At 41.7% G+C, this 19,050-nt stretch overlaps 1 protein-coding gene across 1 annotated transcript in view; it reads left to right on the top strand.

The window, feature by feature from the left end:
- TRAF3IP2 (TRAF3 interacting protein 2) overlaps positions 1-12,827 on the top strand; it is a 44,040-nt gene extending 31,213 nt beyond the window's left edge. Inside the window, exons 5-9 of the mRNA XM_082250003.1 lie at positions 115-203; positions 7,686-7,754; positions 7,901-8,014; positions 10,191-10,265; positions 12,436-12,827. Of these exons, the coding sequence (XP_082106129.1) occupies positions 115-203; positions 7,686-7,754; positions 7,901-8,014; positions 10,191-10,265; positions 12,436-12,606 (518 nt within the window). The 3' untranslated portion in view covers positions 12,607-12,827. The remainder of the gene's footprint in view (positions 1-114; positions 204-7,685; positions 7,755-7,900; positions 8,015-10,190; positions 10,266-12,435) is intronic.
- Positions 12,828-19,050: the final 6,223 nt, after the last annotated feature.

Here is a 19,050-nt window from a genome sequence, read left to right as displayed (position 1 = left end):
TCCTACCATGATAGTGATTCTTGCTGATTCTCCGCCTCCTTGTCTGGTTTTACATTTTGGTTTCCTCTGTACTGATTGCATTATTGTTGACCTACTATTTCACCTATCTTGCAGGGCGAGTTTTCATAACATATTCTTTGGATGCTGCACCCCAAGTTATACAGCTAGCAAATCTTCTCTGTGCTAATGGATTCAAGGCGACAGTAAGAAGCACTTTATTGTCAAATAACATCTATGATATATCTGTGAAAAGTTTTAAACAGTGTGAAACAATGTAATATATTATGATGTTACACAATTAGGCCCCGTTCACATGCAAGCGACGCTACTTCGCACCGTGACCTCGGAGCGGCCGCCACGGACTTCATAACATTGAAGTCTATGGCGGTCGCCTCCTGGTCGCCCCAAAGAAGCTCCGGACCCTTTTTCTAAGTCGGAGCGACTTGTGTCGCTCCTATTAGAACGGGTCCGCAGCTTCCCTATGGGAGGCGACCTACGGCGACCTGTGAGGCGACCAGGCCGCCTCACAGGTCGCCTTAGTGTGAACGGGGGCTTAGTCAAAGCAAAACACGAGTGCAACACATAGGGCAGATCATACTATTAAATAAAATAACAAAAATGTTCAAATTGCACTTACAGGAATCCAGTGCACCCAGGCTTAAAGTGATATAAAGTGTTACTAAACCCAGTACCCTGCATTCAATATATCTGGTCCCCCACAGTACATGGAAATGCAATTATTTTAGTAAATAAAAACTGCTAACTGCTTTTCTCATCAACAGTATATAGAAGTCTTGTGACTTCTATCAGTTTCTGGCCGAGCACTGATTAAAGCTTGTAGGAAGAGTTTTCATTCTCCTCTGACTTTCCTATGAGGTTGCGTGACCCCTGACCTTCTGTTTGGACAGTGCTGATTGGCCCTTTGCTGATCACATGCACCTTCCCAAAAAAAAAAAAAAACTCTTCATTCATACACACCAAACTGAGCATGTGTAGAGTGCCTCCGAGGTTCTGTTCTATCAGTAGATGAATTTGGGACAGTAAAAGAAGGGGAGGATCAGAGAAGACAGGATCAAACAGCCTTTTTACACAATGCGCAGGATTGACCCCTTAGGTTCTACAGTTACAGTATAACGAGCATGTTTTACTGCATATACAGACTGATTTTTTTATTGTGGGTTTAGGAATACTTAGATCTACGTGATTAGACACAGTGGGAGCCAGACCGTGGGAGGAGCGGGCTCGATCAGCGGCGGCCTCTCGCGATCTTTGGGGAAACTGACAGGAGAGCCGCCTGCCTATGTAAACAAAGCAGGCGGCTCTTCTGTCAGACCGGCACAGTGAGATTGTGTGTCTCAGCTAAGCTGAAACACCGAGCTCTGTGTGCCTGTCACAGAGCCCCCCCACAGTTAGTAAACACAATTAGGCTCACATTTAACCCCTTGATTACCCCCAGTATTAACCTCTTCCCTGCCAGTGTCATTTATACAGTAACAGTGCATATTATTTAGCACTGATCACTGTATTGGTGTCACTGGTCCCCGAAAAGTGTCAGTGTCAGATTTGTCCACCGCAATGTCGCAGTCCCGCTAAAAATGGCTGATCACCACCATTACTAATAAAAAAAAAAAAGTCCAAAAATCTATCCCATAGTTTGGAAATGCTATAACTTATGCGCAAACCAATTATTATACCCTTTTTGTGATTTTGTTTACCAAAAATATGTAGCAGAATACATTGGCCTAAACTGATAAAACAAATTAGATTTTTTAATTTTTTTATAGGGAATGTTTTTTTAGCAGAAAGTAAAAAATATTGTGTTTTTTTTCAAAATTGGCATTTTTTTTTTTTGTTTATAGCGCAAAATCTAAAAACCGCAGAAGTGATCAAATACCACTAAAAGAAAGCTCTATTTGTGGGTTAAAAAGTACATCAATTGTATTTGGGCACAGCATCACAGTGCCAAATCGCAAAAAATGGCCATTAAAAGGGGTAAAACCTTCCGGAGCTGAAGTGGTTAAAGGCTTTTTTTTTTTTTTAAATAACAAACATGTTATACTTACCTGCTCTGTGCAGTGATTTTGCACAGAGCAGCCTTGATCCTCCTCCTCCTGGGTCCCCTGATGGCATCCCTGGCCCCTCCCTCCTGCTGAGAACCCCCAGAGCAAGCAGCTTGCAATTGGGGCACTCAAGCAGGCTTGCTCTCAAGCCGCTGCTCTTCATCTCCATTCACATACAGAGCCGCAGCTTGGCACCTCTCTCTCCTCATTGGCTGTGATTGACAGCTGTCTCAGTCAACGAGGAGGGAAAGTCTGAGGCTCTTGGGCACATTGCTGGATTGCGATGGGGCTCAATTAGGGGGAAGGGCTGCTACACAAAGGTTTTTTTTTAACCTTCATGCATAGAATGCATGGAGGTAAACAATCTTGAGCCTTTAGAACCACTTTAAACCAGCATTAGATTATATCTGTGGTCAAAATCTAAAATCATATGATCATTTCTACATTAAATTACAATTATTTGTAGTCTACTCCTAATCTTGAAGTTTATAAACATACTTTGTGAAGATCCCCACACATTTACTTACTTTAAATTATGTGACATATTTACTATGCCCTGTGAGTAGGCACTGCTGTATCGCAGATTTTTACAGAGCCTGCCTTTGGAACTAAAAAGGTAATGAGAGGAGGAGTTTCAAGAAACAGAGGCAGCAGAGGAATCACTGCTTACAGGCAACAAGGTACCGTGGGATATGTAGTCCTTAGAAACAAAAAGTTAACAGCAGAGGAGTGGCTGCAAAGCATGCAGGGAATTCAGGAAGTTGCGAAAAGAGATGGCTAGCAGACAGGCAGAACTCACATGAACGGAAAGCAAGCTTATATTGGATTGACAAAAATAACTATTGTTTGTATTACTATTGTGGCGCTACCCCCGTAGCGGCCGCTGGTGAATGTTGGTTATCTCCCACCCTGCACAGCCAGGCACATACATTTCTCAATCACTTCTGAGACAAGGAGCAGTCCTTGCAGCTTTGTTTGTTTTTTTATTTAGGGGAATCAACCTTGTATGGAGTATGGGATGTTCATTTGATCAGCAACAAACTTTTCAGGTACACAACCTATATACATCTGGCTTATACACACTTCTCTTCTTCTACCTCCAGAACAGACTTGATTGTAGAACTACACCTCCCAGGACCAATTAGCATTGTTTGTTTGATCCAACACACACTCAGTTAGATCCTTGTGAATGCCCTTTGCAGGCAGGGACCGTGGGCCTCTTTAGTAGTGCAGTAAAAACAAAGGTCTTTGGTGCTAGCTGTCCTTTTCTGTGGCTACTGCTCCCAGTACCAACTCTACAGGCTCTGCCAGTCTGCCTGGCTGCAGCTGCCCCTTACACTAGCCCTCCTGGGTTCTTCTCCACAGTCCTCCCAGACTGAATCTGCATCCAACCCAGACTGCTTGCATCCAGTCCCTTCAGGCATGCCTCTCAGTCTTCTGACTGCAACATATACCAGCCCATGTGGCTATCTTCCTTCCTGGAGATTTCCCCAGCAGTGTTCTCCTGCTGTCCTCTCCTTGCTCCTGTGCCTCCTATAAAGAGAGGGCACTTCCCCCCAGACTAGGGGGTTACACTCAAAGGTCCCCGACAGCCTAAAACTCTATCTCCATTTTCCACCCAAACTCCCACTGCTCCAGCTGGGCTAACCTTTAGTATTTGAGGGGGCCTGTCCCCTGCCAACCTTTCTCTATGGGATTGGTCAGGGCCCTCAGAATACTCCAGCTAGCCCCTCCTAGACTCCTCCTAACTGCTTCTGGAACATTCTCCAAGTTTCCAGCAAGCAGGGAGGAGTAGCCAGAGAAGCTGCTGCTCAGTGATCCAGCCTACCTGAGTCACTCACCCGACCCAGAAAAACACACAGGCTTGGCTGCCAGCCAAGCCTGAAAATTTACCCACACTAACACAAGAACATCCTACTCTAGCAATGCTAGGGGGTGCTACATTATAATACGGATGTTATAAAATGAATTTGTATGTTGTAAATGTTCAGCCAGAATAGGCATGGCTGAACAGATCACAAGGTGACGACGTTCTCCTGCAGCCAGTCCATAAGAGGAATACCCCTGCACAATAATCAGCTTTCAGACCGGAAACCAGCAGTGCTGAGACAACTCACCTGTCCAGCATGCTTCTGTGAGAATACACACAGCCACTTACAGAAGGGCACATTTAACAGATGAGTTAGTGCTGGTGTTTTGACAGAGGGACTCCCATTTGTTGGGAGAATCCCTGCATGTCTTTTAGCACTTTCCTTTGCTAAAAGACATGCAGGTTGGTATCAGCATAGTATGAGAGCACAGTAAGTATACACTTGTAGCCAGTAATATAGCAACCTAAGGCATCCCTGCCCTTTATAGTCACCAACCTTCAACATGCAGTAGAAATGGAGGTATGAATGTTCAGGTCCTAAATAGCTTCATATGTACAACACAATAAATACTAAGCAGGTGTTACCAAATTGTTAACCTCTACCTATAGCAAACTATTGCTTGTAAAATGGGGATTTTTAGTTACCATATATTGCAATACATATTCAAGCTAGCCAGCTGCATCAAAGTGATCCTTCTCTGGCCGGTCCTTAATCAGTCTTGCAGATTTGTTCAACTCTTATGTGCTACTGTGGACATATAGTGGCAATATGGCATAGACACAGCTGAAGGTGAAAACAGCTCTGGACCAAAATCAAGCCATGCACATACACAAAGGGAAAAAATACAAAGTTTAAGAGGGTAGACAGCACCAGTAGGTAAACATGGTTGCCAGCAAATTCTTCTGCAGCTCAAAGGCTTACATTACAGTTAATGGGCTGCTCTATGTTTTGTGACAAACGCACCAGAAACCACAGCAAAAAAATGCAACAGGTGTGCTCAGGTGTGAGTGCAGCGTAAAAGTTGTTTAACAACTCACAGGGACAGTCAGTGGCTGCTTACTTGCCTTTAGTCTCACATATGGGTGGGTCTATTGCAGACTTTTCTTGTAATATTGAATATAAGAAAAACACCAACATTGGCACAGCCATCTGACGTGAATAATAGGAGGTGGTGCTCACTAGCACAATGATTAAACGTGGTGGACCCTAGGGCAGCTGTATTGATGTCTGATTTGGTCATAAACATTGAAGGGCCAAATATGAAAGAGAAACATGTAGCCAGGGCAGAAGAAGAAAGAGATTGTTCACCTGCACATTATATCACAAACATACAAGAAATTCTGAGCTGTTTTATAACTTCAGCATTGAGTGCTGAGATGCAATCAAGAATATTAAAGTGGATCTTCTCTGCATCTGAGCACCACAAACCAAAAACACTATTTAATTCCTTTTTAATATTCCAAGCACACTCCCCCATCCATCAATGTCTCCATGCTTTATTTTGTTGAGAAATCACCTTGAAAAACAACCCCGTTTTTCACTAGTTTTGCATTTGGCTAGGGTCAGTGTCGCTACTGGTAGCATGAGGCAATACCTGGACCCTATAGAGGTTGCACAGGCAGTCCAACTCCTCCAGGAAGGCACATCAATACTTTATATTGCCAGAAAGTTTTCTGTGTCTCCTAGCACAGTCTCAAGAGCATGAAGGAGATTCCAGGAGACAGACAGTTACTCTAGGAGAGCTGGACAGGGCCATAGAAGGTCCTTAACCCATCAGAAGGACAGGTATCTTTTCCTTTGTGCAAGAAGGAACAGGAGGAGCATTGCCAGAACCCTACAAAATGACCTCCAGCAGGCCACTGGTGTGAATGTCTCTGACCAAACATTTAGAAACAGACTTCTTGAGGGTAGCCTAAGGGCCCGACATCCACTAGTGGGCCCTGTGCGCACTCCCCGGCACCGTGGACCTTGATTGGCATTTATCATTGAACGCCAGAATTGGCAGGTCTGCCACTGACGCCCTGTGCTTTTCACAGATGAGAGCAGGTTCACCCTGAGAACATGTAACAAATGTGAAAGGCTCTGGAGAAGCCATGGAGAATGTTATGCTGCCAGTAACATCGTTTAGCCTGACTGGTTTGGTGGTGGGTCAGTGATGGTCTGGGGAGGCATATCCATGGAGGGACGCACAGATGTCATCAGGCTGGACAATGGCACCCTGACTGCCATTAGGTATCGGGATGAAATCCTTGAACCCATTGTCAGACCCTGGTTGCAGTGAGTCCTGGGTTCCCCCATTGGTGCAGTGGGTTTTGGGTTCCTCCTGGTGCACATTAATGCCCAGCCTCATGTGGCAAGAGTATGCAACCAGTTCCTGGAGAATGAAGGAATTGATACCATTAAATGGCCCCCACACTCGCCTGACCTAAATCCAATAGAACTCCTCTGGGACATTATGTTTCGGTCCATCTGATGCCCCCAGGTTGCACCTCAGTCTGTTCAGAAGCTCAGTGATGCCCTGGTCCAGATCTGGGAGGGAATACCCCAGGGCACCACCTCTTGTCTCATTAGGAGCATGCCCCAATGTTGCAGGCGTGCATACAAGCATGTGGGGGCCATACAAATTTACTAAGTACCATTTTGAGTTACTAGAATGAAATTTCTGCCAAACAGACTAGCCTGCTGCATCATTTTTTCACTTTCATTTTCGGGGTGTATTTAAATTCAGCCCTTTGTAGGTTAAAGATTTTCATTTGCATCAAATGGTGTGGCATCCTTTCCTTCCTAACACAATACCCAGTTCAGATCAGTATAGATATCCAGCAAGATATTTTTCCCCATTGAAATCTGATGTGTTTTCAAAACGTTCCTTTAATTTTTTTGAGCAGTGTATATGCGTAAGCCATAGTGCCCATGACAATGGGCGATCTGCTGTCGTTTTTCCTGTTAGAATGTCATTTACTATGTATTACTTGGTTTAGATATTGAAATGATACTAATGGCAATAGAACTGTTTGTAAGATAACTTTATTCACTGATGGATGCAAAAATGGCGCTACTCCATTCCAGCTATTTCATTTGTTCACTGCCAACCTAATGTTGATTGGCACTGAAGTATAAATCTTCTTATATCCAATGCAATTTTAGTCAAGGAAGGTCATAAATGGACTGGCTGGACATGAATACATCACATTTGGTGCCTTCAATGTTTATATTGTGACATCAACATAACCCACTACAAAATAGTGCTTATTTCACAGTTACTGGCACAATCATGTAAAATATTGTAAATATTAAAATTAAATCACAAACCTACAGGGGTTTCATCAGGGCCGGATTAAGAGCATCATGGGCTTGGTCCTGAGGATTTTGAAGGGCCTTAAGGGCCGTGCCTTGGCATGCACCCAGAGGAGGAAGGGTGCAGCCATGCATGCCTAATTCAACATGGGATGCTGTCTCTGAAGCCCATAAACACATCCATGCATCGGCAACTGTCCCTCCTTGTCCGGCCTTCGTGCTGTGTGGGGAGGTTCTGAGGGAGCTGCCTGGGGAAGCGAGCATAGAAGCCAGACTTCTGTGTTTACAAGTGACAGAAGAGCGGTAACAGTGAATATGGCCAACCCGGGGCCTATATAAAGGTAGGGGCCTGGAGCTGCAGCTCCAATAGCCCCTACGTTAATCTGGCCCTGGGTTTCATAACATCAAATGCACTACAAAATTCTTACACATGCTTGTTTTTTCTTTGTTTTTTTAGATTGACATATTTGAAGGATCACTTCGGGGAATGGACATCATTAGGTGGATGGAACGTTATCTCAGTGATGTAAGTAATGTAAAAAAAATATCGGGCAGCTACGTGTGCCAAGATTTACATGTGCCATAATTCCCTAATGCCAAAAATAATTGCAACTTGATTTAGTGCCTTAAATTTGACAGAAAGCATCTGTTTTATGTTTCTGGCCTGGATAGATAGGTGTCATGATAATCATCGCGATAAGCCCACAGTACAAGAAAGATGTAGAAGAGTATTATGGTCAGGAGAGAGATGACCATGGTCTACACACACGGTACATCCACAGAATGGTGAGTACAACCTACCTGTTCTTCTGTTACTTGTAATGTAACACCAATTTTGCTAAAGAAAACCAAAAATGCAAAAAAAAAAAAAAAGTAAACAATCTAACTCTGATCAGTTATATACATTTTAAGAATTTTGGTGAACCTAATTGAACAATCATACCTGCTGCTATTTATAATAAAACTCCCACATGGATTCAGCTCACATCCTATAGTCACTGCCTACTTCCTCAGTGCTGAGTAGGAGGGTCCTCCTGCTATAGACACATGATCCGTCCAAGTGCTGTATCAAGAGGAAAAATTCTTGTAACAGCACTGACAACCAGGAAATTCAATTTCTGGGAGAGCTGTATTCCAACAGTTTACAGAATGCCCCCATACAAAGAAGCCATGTTTAAAAACTTTTGATACTAGAGCAAAGGAAATACACGCCACAGGGTAACTTGGACCTTACCTATTACCAGTCTCTGGTAAAATCAAAGGTCCATAACAATCAATAGTCCATAATAAATGGTGGTGTATTCCATCAGTCTATAAGGAGATCCTATGGATGGGGGGTCCAAGCACTAGGGCAAGCTTATCGCAGGAGCAGAAGCAGGCTCTATGTAGTCAGGCAGAAAAAGAAGAAAAAACGCCTCTAAGTGCAGACAGCATAAACAGTTGATTGGTAAATAAAATTACAAGGGACAACTCACATTGAGTAGAATAAAAACAGACTTGTCATGTAAGGGAAGACCAGAATGTCAGCGCTGGATGTCTGCCAAAAAGACCACCAGGGTCCGCTGCCGCGTGGCGGAGGCTGGGCAGAAGTCATCTATCTAAGCAAATAGAAAGAATCTAATGCTCCCTGTTAAATAATCATTTATTGAATAAATGTAAAACCACTTACAATTCTGGCACTTGTCACAAATGCACAAACGAGCGATCTGTGTATACAGATATAATCCGATAAAATGGCCGCGGGTAACGTCATGCGTGGCTCCTTCCCTCCCGCGTGACCTTACCCACAGCCATCTTATCAGATTATATATAAAGCCAAGTCACAGCTCCCTGTGTCCATTCAGACCCGCCCCCTCTCACTCCTGATTTGCTGAATGATTTTGATTGACAGCAGCCAAAGCCAATTGCGCCACGCTTCCGTCTCAGCCAATGACACTACTGCAACGTGGCTGGATAAAGACAGGCTCAGGTATTAGGGAGGCTGCTGCACACAGAAGGTTTTTTTATATCTTAATGCATAGAATGCATTAAAATAAAAAAAAACTTCTGCCTTTACAATCCCTTTCAGCTTTTACAGAGCCATCTTTCGGCTTTCAAATAAAAGAGTTTTAGGTACCTTTAAAGCCGCCCAGTCACTTCTGTAGCCCAGAAACTGTGTGGTCCCCCCGACAATCCCTTTTCAACATGTGTTCTATGCTCATCTTTTCCCTCTGTGAGCCCAGGACATTATTCGCTGATGTCAGGATGAAGAGCGGAGGAAAACCAAGAAACCTCTATTTCTCTATGTGATCAATGAACCCACAAGCCCTCAGCTCTGAGTACTTCTGGGTTCAGAGCTGCCAGGTCTCAGCTGATGCGACTAAGAAAACAACTGATCGAGTATAGCTTTAATAGGGTTTTAAAGCGTTACCTATGGAAAATTAGGGGCATCATATTTTTTATTAAGCAAAAAATGTGGGGATTTTATTGTATTGGTGTGCCCTAAACTAATATTAACTATAATTTTTACTGTAAACAGATTTGAAAATGTGGGGATTTTATTGTACAGTATTTGTGTGCCCTAAAATAAATTTGAATGTAATTTTTACTGTAAACAGATTTGATAAACAGTTATTCTAATATTGAGCAACAAAAAAAAAAAAAAAAATGCAACAACAATATTTTTATTCTATGGGTCCTCTGCTTTCAGAAAATATGTAATGTTTAGGGGTTTTAAGTGTATTTCATTCAAAAGTTGTGTTTTAACATGTATGTAACATGTATGTGAAAAATGGGCTCTGGCCACAAAAGAGTTGATGTCTGTCTGGATGAATGTAGTTGATTACAGTGTGTGCCATGGAGCTTTGACAGCTGCGTATGAGCAAGCTGATTTTTTGGTTGTAATTTAATTTTGTTGCATGTGTTTGGTAATAAAGTTATATAAAATGTACACCAAAACAGAATTTTACTTATGTTATTCCAGATGCAGATGGAATTCATTAAACAAGGAAGTATGAATTTTAGGTTCATCCCTGTTCTTTTTCCAAATGCAACAAAGGTAAGTTGTACATGGCAGGCAACAAATAGGACAGTTTTGCACAATTAAAGAACTGTGTGTGCGTAACTAAATTGTGCGTGCATAACTAGATTTTAGTGTCTGTGCCAACAATACCCCACAAGCAAGTCAGGATCTTCTGTGATGTACCCAGTTTTGTTCCTTCATACTAAAGGTACCAGATATATGAAATTGCACAATTGCACAATTGTTCCAAAAAATGACGGTTATATAAACATACATGATAGTGCCCTCTACGCTGTAGAGAACAATAGCCGTCCCTAGGAAAAATCCATCACAGTAAACTGTTTCTCAGAGATCTGTCAGCTGAGGGTTTCTGGAAAAGTTTGGTGTGGCCCATACACATAAGATTGTTTTTTAAAACAACCATTATCAGTTTGATTGGGTGACAGTCATCTCATGTCTATAGGTACCATAAAGGCTTAAATGAGTAAAGGACCTAACATTTAATTCCCACCCAATATATCTGTTGCAGTTAGCCTTTGGTTTCAATACCATTCGAGTCAATAACCCACAAGTGTTTTGAAATTGAGAAGATCAGGCAAGAGTCAGAAATCTTTTTATGCATTCCTGTTCTTGATGGTGAAAACAAATAGCGAATGAGCATTTTCAGAAGGCAAAGTCAGCAATGGCAGCCTCAAGGTTTCTCCTATAATTGTTTTTTTTTAATACATGTAGAAAAAAAAAAGGGGGGGGGGGGACAAAAGAGTTGTTGATAATAGCAGCCAAACAGGTTTTACCTTTAAAATAATTTATAAAATGCCACACGTGGTAAATGCCCCAGATTGATTTACCTGTTTACAACAGGTAGATGAGTTGTCAACAGTACCGACATTTGACAAAAGGAGCCACGTCATAATTCGAAAGAGTGTCCTAGGCACTCTTTATGAATTCCTCTGACTAAGAATTTGCATAGGTTACTTTCATAGTCCATCACACTGACATTTCTGAACCATGCCCAAACTGGGGCTCTTTGAAGAGATTCACATTGTTTATTTCTCACCACCTAATGTAGATCTTAATGGGCAGTTCTTATTATGCACCATCTTATATACCCTAGCCATAGAGAGGAAGTCCAGCCCAGACTGGCTAGAAACAGGGCAGAGACCACTCTAAAAGGGATATGTACCCCGTCCCCCAGGCTCAAAGCACATGAAAGAGGATGGACAATATAGGCAACACTGAAATGAAAACAAAAATGATAAAAAGGTTAAAACAGCATTTGATTTAGAAAAAAAAAATGGTAAAAAGGTTAAAACAGTATTTTATTTTAAAAAATGTGCCAAATTGTTTACGCCACACACCATGTGTATGTGAGAAATCTAGATGACACATACACACTGTACACAATCGTGCCCACTTGTGCCTCATGCTGTAAAAAACAAATATATAAACAGACTAAACTTAAGGTTGTCTTAAGCCAGCCATACATGGATCAAAATTCATCCGGTTCAGCAGGGACTGGCCAAGATTGGACCCATGTATGGGCAGACTGATTGTACCCAAGTTAATACATCAATCGACTTGGGTAGAACCAGCATGTCAGATTTTTTACATACGATTGCTGCTAGTGACTATAGCTACAGGCAGTAATAATTGTGCTCTGCCAGACAGGAAGGCTTCCCGCACCCACCCCATGAGCTAAACACAAAAGCTCTGCAGGGGGCATTCCCCCATTAACACTGACTGTGTTAATAGGGGAGTCAAGTGATTTTCTTACCTTCTACCTGTGGTGAAGGTAAAGAAAACTGATCTATGGGCTGCCTTAGCTATATTATAAGTGAGCTAATTCTTAACCAATTACTGTATATCTCCTGTAGTTAGTTAGTCATCTCCTGTACTGATTCTCAAGTATGCTAAGAATACAAATTTCCATGTGTCTCTGGGCCAATGCTGCTGCTCTGTGTGTGGGCTAACTTCATTTTTTCTGCCTGATTGAAGTGGGAAGTTTGGAAATTCGTATGTTTCCCATTAGTGAGGATGTATAAGATCATCAGCCAACCCTTTTTTTTTAGCCTTCCAGTGATTCATTATAGGGCCATGTGTAGCCATAGTTGGGCAAGGCCTTTTCAATCGGCTTTGTTCCATGCAGTCTGATTCTTAAGAATTTTGATTGTGTTTAATGTCTGCATTCTCGTACTTGCCTTTTCAGGAACATGTACCTAACTGGCTTAGAAACACCCACATTTTCCGTTGGCCAGAAGATACAGGGAGGCTGTTTCTTCGCTTGCTTCGGGAGGAAGAATATATTAGTGCCCCAGTTGGAGAACTGCCAATGCTGCAAGTGAGAAATTGTCTGCTAGGAAACAGTTGCAGGACTTAAATGTTTAAATGAAAATCATTCTTTGAAGTTCTAATGGAAACCACAAGGTTTGGGAGTCCCTGTACAATGCTACACTGGCAGTTAGTGTTCAAGAAAATTACACTAACACTAAAAATACATTGGACTTAAATATAAAAACAGAAATGTCTATTATTTACATTCCTTTAAAAGGACCTTAAATACGCAGCCTATTCCTGAATGTTCTATTGCTGAATGTTTCTAATTTTTATCCGAGAATTTATCCTCTTCACCTGGTTGACCTTTTGAAAATGCAGAACAGGGTGTTTCCAGCACCATTCTCTTAAACTTCAGTATCACTGCTCCACTGGGCCAAAAATGAACAGGCTCCTAGAATGGAGTGAACGCCCTGTCACTGGTGCAGAAAATCTGGAACGATGAAATGAGAAATGGCCGCACTTCCCATAGGATGCAATCAAAATTTATTGACAATAAAATGCAGCACAGATGTTACAGGCAAGTAGCAGGGGATGAAAGGATCACGCATTTCACGCGACTATGCGTGCTTTGTCAAAACCATATAAATACACTAGAGCAATGAATATATACAAGATTCACACCTAATGATCATCCAATTGTCAGTGATTAATTACAGATGTATAAACTCAGTGATTGAATTCCCCTCTTCCTCTATCCATAGTCTTTTTAAAATGAAAAAACCAAAGACATCTGAAAAGAAGAAAGAGTAAGATAAAAAGCTACAGCAAAATCTCAATAGGAGCTTCTATACCACAAGTATTTATCCCAAATATTGATATCCAATATAAAAATAATAATAATCACATTTAAATATATAAATGCATAAGACTTCTATCCATGGAATACATATACAAGTAAATAATATCATATCATAAATCACATGACATAACCCTATCCAAACAGCAAAATGCACAAATATAGAAATATAGAGATGTAAATAATTGGGATGTAAAAAATGATAGGGATGTAAAAAAAAAATACCATCTATATTATCCATGAATAGAACCTAATGACACTAGAAACACCAGAACTGTAACCTAATCATAAACTTACATCCCTATTATTTACATCTCTATATTTCTATATGTAGCACCCTACAGGTAGGTGCTAGGTAAATGTATAGTGGGCTTTGTCTGCCTAACAGCAGGGCCATGATTTCTTTTTAGTAGGGTGTCATGGTTTCCAGGTGTGTCTGCTGAAGGGGGAGTCTCCTCACTGGCTCTGTGAGAGGCTTCTCATAGGGCAGTGGAGGAAACCCAATCAGGGATACATTCAGGCTTGTAACTACCCCAGAAGGCAGATTCTGCCGCAATGGATTCTGGGAGTGGGTATAAGTTTAAAGGGGTCAGCATGACTCATTGTCTTTGGCGGGAAGCAGAGTCCCAGGAGGGAGAGGATGGCTGTCTCTCCTCCTGTCAGAGGAGGTGGATGTCTCGGGTGCTGCCTGAGAATCCAGAGAGTGCTGAGTTGAGCTGAACGGGATCTGGTGTGCCGAGAACCAACGGAGAGCGAGAGGGGGGTCCAGTCCCAGGAAAGCCTACACAGGTCGTGAGTACTGAGGATTGCCCCTGGGGGTCTACCTAGAGGTAGTGAGGACCACTCCGGAGAACGTTCTAGGATCCAAGTGTCAGTTAGCAGTAAAGGGGGTACCTAGTTAGAGGACCCTGAAGTGATAGAGGGGGTACCTAGGTTGAGGACCCTGAAGCACGAAAGGGGAGCCTGTAGTTTGGGCCCTGAAGAGTTGATGCACAGTGTAAGTGCATCAGTTGAGAGTTGCAGCCATATTGGAATTCACATCAAGTTACCTCAAGCCAGAGCAAGGCAGGCGGGGGTAGTCAGTGACTTTTGAGTGCAAGCAGTATCAGAAGTCCCATATGCTACAGTCCTGGATCTTCTGGACTTAAGTGGGAGTTCCAGCACAGCTTTCAAAGTTACAGTGGTTTCAAGTGTCAGTCAGCGTTGGCTAGCATCGGCTGGCGTCAAGACAGCGCCAAAGGGCATTTTTCTACAACAGTCCCAGAATTGTATATAGTTGAGCCAAAGGAGTATCCCACTCATTCCCTTCTCCCTTAACTACAATAAAACAACCAAAGATGCCGGAGTTGTCAATGTCTCAGTTCTCACACTCAGGGCCGCAGCTCACATGGGCTGGAGACGTAACCCGTAACAATGGCAGACCCACATCAGGCCACAGGCCTGGAAACCTTGCTACATATATTTGTGCATTTTGCTGTTTGGATAGCGTTATATGATGTGATTTATGATATGAATTTATTTACTTGTATATGTATTCCATGGGTAAAGTCTTATGCCTTTATGTATTTAAATTTGATTATTATTATTTTTATATTGAATGTTAATATTTGCCATAAATACTTGTGGTGTGGAAGCTCCTATTGAGATTTTGCTGTAGCTTTTTATGTTACTCTTTCTTCTTTTCAGATGTCTTCGATTTTTCAGTTTTAAAAAGACTATGAATAGAGGAAAGGGGGAATTCAATAACTGAGTTAATACACCTGTAGACAATCACTGGCAATTGGATGATCATTAGGTGTGAATCTTGTATATATTCATTGCTCTAGTGGTTGTACTTATATGGTTTTGATAAAGCACGCATAGTCGTGTGAAACACGTGATCCTTTCGTCTCCTGCTACTTGCCTGTAACATCTGTGCTGGATTTTATTGTAGATACATTTTGACTGCATCCTATGGGAAGTGCAGTATTCATCATTTCATCGTTCCAGATTCTCTTACTTAAGCTGGCCATACAACAGTAGAATTCAATTAGAAAGTTTTCATTTTTGGAATGTTCATTCAATTTATTAATGGTTAACTGGGTTAAACAGACGTTGATTTTTGACCATAGTGTCAAAATAATTTGAAGAAGCAGGATATACATTTTTTCTTGAGGGAAGAATTTCAAAAAGGAAATGTGTTTTTTGTTTGATAAATTCCATTTATTCCTAAATCAAATGTTAAAAACACAATTTTGAAGTATTTTTGAATTACATTTGTCAGGTCTCTAATTGCATTACTGAATGTACAGACAAAATTTTTCAGGCGAACATTCATACAAAAATCTACTAGTGTATGCCCAGCTCAAGTCCACTGGAGGCCAGAAACACACATTGGGGTATAAGAGGGAGATTGTCTGATGCAAAATCATTTAACAAAAAAAAAACTGAGTTGTCCCAGAAACAGTGTATGACACCTGCTGAATCTGACCACATAGAACTTTATATGTAACCGAAAGGAAAACTGAAGACATCTTTTCCTAAACAGCATCAGCAATTCACTGATTGATTTTGGCATCTAGTTTCTCTTTAATTAAATATTGCTTAAGCCTCGTACACACGCAACGAATTTCCGCCGACCGGTTGTCCGTCTTTTGTCCAGAGTGGTGTCTGTTGGTTGGAATGTGCTCTAGACTGCACACAAATTTTCCCGTACGACTGAATTCTACTTCAGAAGTGATGTCATGTGTTGGATTGCTTTCTATGTGTTTTTTCATCTCTGAGCATGCCTAGTCTTGCTCATAAGATTTTTCCCCATCGAAATCTGTACTAATGAGACGAAAATTGGACGTGTTTTGACGGTCGACAAACATTTTATAGCCAGCACACCAGGATTTTTTCGTCTGAAAAGTCGGAGTCGGTTGTCGGAAGCATCATACTAACAAGCCAAAAATCGGCAGATCGGTCGTCGGGCGAAAATTCCCGGCCGAATTTCCACTCATGTGTACGGGCCTTTAGACTAAAGACAGTGGGGGAGATTTACTCAAACTGGAGCAATCAGAATCTGTTGTGCATGGTAGCCAGTCAGCTTCTAACTTCATCTTGTTCAATTAAGCTTTGACAATAAAATCTGGAAGCTGATTGGCTTCAATGCAGAACTGCGCCAAATTTTGCATGCTCCAGGTTCAGTAAATCTCCCCCAGTGTTTCTGAGAAAGTGATTGTATGACTTTCCTTCAGGAACTCCCATATCTTCTCAACTCAAACAATGCTGTTTGAGTAAAATAAGGTGTCACGAAAGGGGCTGTATAGTGTGTGGTAGGTGCTAGTTTCTTTGGTGGCGTGGATTGGCATGAATTGTTCCATTTACACATATGTAATATGTCAGTACTATATAATTATGGGATTTTTATTTTATGTAAAATTTTCCCATCATTAATGCCTGTTGTATTTCTTTTGACAGTGTTAAATTTGTGTATTAAAGTTTAAAAAATCTAAAAATGTCGACTTTTTTTTATCTTTTGGCAAAATATATTGTAAAAGTTTTAGTACGTTTTTTATTTATTTTTTTAAGAAAAAATGCAATATAGTGCCCCTTTTAGCATGTTAACAATGCTTGTTCTGAATTTGCAGTCTAAACGCTATGTTATCGCACTTCTTCTACAGCTCCTTTTCTTTCTCTATGAATTGTCTTTGTTGCTAGGAGTGTGCACAGCTGACTGCTACTGAAACAGTATTAAACTTAAAACCCATTTGAACCCTCCTAACTTTTTTTTCTGTAATCTAGTCAGGCTCCATAAACAGGAATTAATTTGCCTTGTATTTTACATATCTTCATCTGCTGTAAGGTAAACCAGATTCCCAGCACCAGAAGACCACTGCTGGCTTATGCTCATATTCGTGCACGTGTGCATTGCTCACATGCTAATACTTCTAGGCAAGGAGGCAATAGAGGTAGTATTCCAGTTCATCGTGCGTTCAACACTGAAGAAATGACACTTTGCTACAATGTAAAGTAGTAAGTGTACAGCTTGTATAACAGTGTTAATTTTCTGTCCCCTCAAAATAACTCAACACACAGCCTATAATGTCTAAACCGCTGGTAAAGGTGAGAACACGCCTAAGTGGAAATGTCCAAGTCTGCCCCAAAGTGTCAATATTTTGTGTGGCCACCATTTTTTTCCAGCACTGCCTTAACCCTCTTGAGCATGGAGTTCACCAGAGCTTCACAGGTTGCCATTGGAGTCCTCTTCCACTCCTCCATGATGACATCACAGAGCTGGTGGATGTTAGAAACCTTGCGCTCCTCCACCTTCCGCTTGAGGATGACACAATGATGCTCATAGGGTTTATGTCTGTAGACATGCTTGGCCAGTCCATCACCTTTATCCTCAGCTGTTTAAGCAAGGCAGTGATCATCTTGGAGGTGTGTTTGGGGTCATTATCATGTTGAAATACTGCCCTGCAGCCAAGTCTCCGAAAGGGAGGGGATCATTCTCTGCTTCAGTATGTCACAGTACATATTGGCATTCATGGTTCCTTCAATGAACTGTAGCTCCCCAGTGCCAGCAGCACTCATGCAGCCCCAGACCATGACATTCTCACTACCATGCTTGACTGTAGGCAAGACACACTTGTCTTTGTACTCCTCACCTGGTTTTCGCCACACATGCTTGACACCATCTAAACCTAATAGGTTTATCTTGGTCTCAACTGAACACAGGACATGGTTCCAGTAATCCATGTCCTTAGTCTGCTTGTCTTCAGCAAACTGTTTGCGGGCTTTCTTGTGCATCTTCTTTAGAAGAGGCTTCCTTTTGGGACGACAGCTATGCAGACCAATTTTATGAAATGTGCGGCGTATGATCTGAGCACTGACAGGCTGACCCCCCACCTCTTCAACCTCTGCAGCAATGCTGGCAGCACTCATATGTTTATTTCCCAAAGATAACCTCTGGATATGACGCTGAGCACGTTCACTCAACTTTGACCATGGCGAGGCTGGTTCTGAGTGGAACCTGTCCTGTTAAACTGCTGTATGGTCTTGGCCACCGTGCTGATTAGAGCAACAACTCTTTTTTTCAGATCCTCAGAGAGTTCTTTGCCATGAGGTGCCATGTTGAACTTCCATTGACCAGTATGGGAGAGTGGGAGCAATAACACCAACTTTAACACACCTGCTGCCCATTCACACCTGAGACCTTGTAAAAATAACGAGTCACATGACACAGCGGAGGAAAAATGTCTAATTGGGCCCAATTTGGACATTTTGACTTAGGGGTGTACTCACTTTTGTTGCTAGAAGTTTAGTCATTATTGGCTGTGTGTTGAGTTATTTTGAGGGGACAGCAAATGTACACTGTTATACAAGCTGTACACTCACTACTTTACATTGTAGCAAAGTGTCATTTCTTCAGTGTTGTCACATGAAAAGATAGAATAAAATATTTACAAAAATGTGAAGGGGTGTACTCACTTTTGTGAGATACTGTATATATACACATAGTATTTATAATAGTACAGTGCATACTTTATTTATACATCTAAGCCAGTCTTTTTCAACCAGGGTGCCATGGCAACCCTAAAGTACCTTTGCAAAATACCTAAAAATTGAACAAAAATTGTGTTGAAGCCTGTAGGGAATCAAGTCTGCCTTTTTGTTACAAAAAGCCACAGGATTTCATTGGGCAACATTACAAACTTGGGCATCATG

Source organism: Pelophylax lessonae (assembly GCF_965119305.1).
Source record: "Pelophylax lessonae genome assembly, chromosome: 3".
Lineage (NCBI taxonomy): Eukaryota > Metazoa > Chordata > Amphibia > Anura > Ranidae > Pelophylax > Pelophylax lessonae.
The sequence above is the reverse complement of the archived record's forward strand: the minus strand, read 5'-3'. Positions and strand labels throughout refer to the sequence as shown.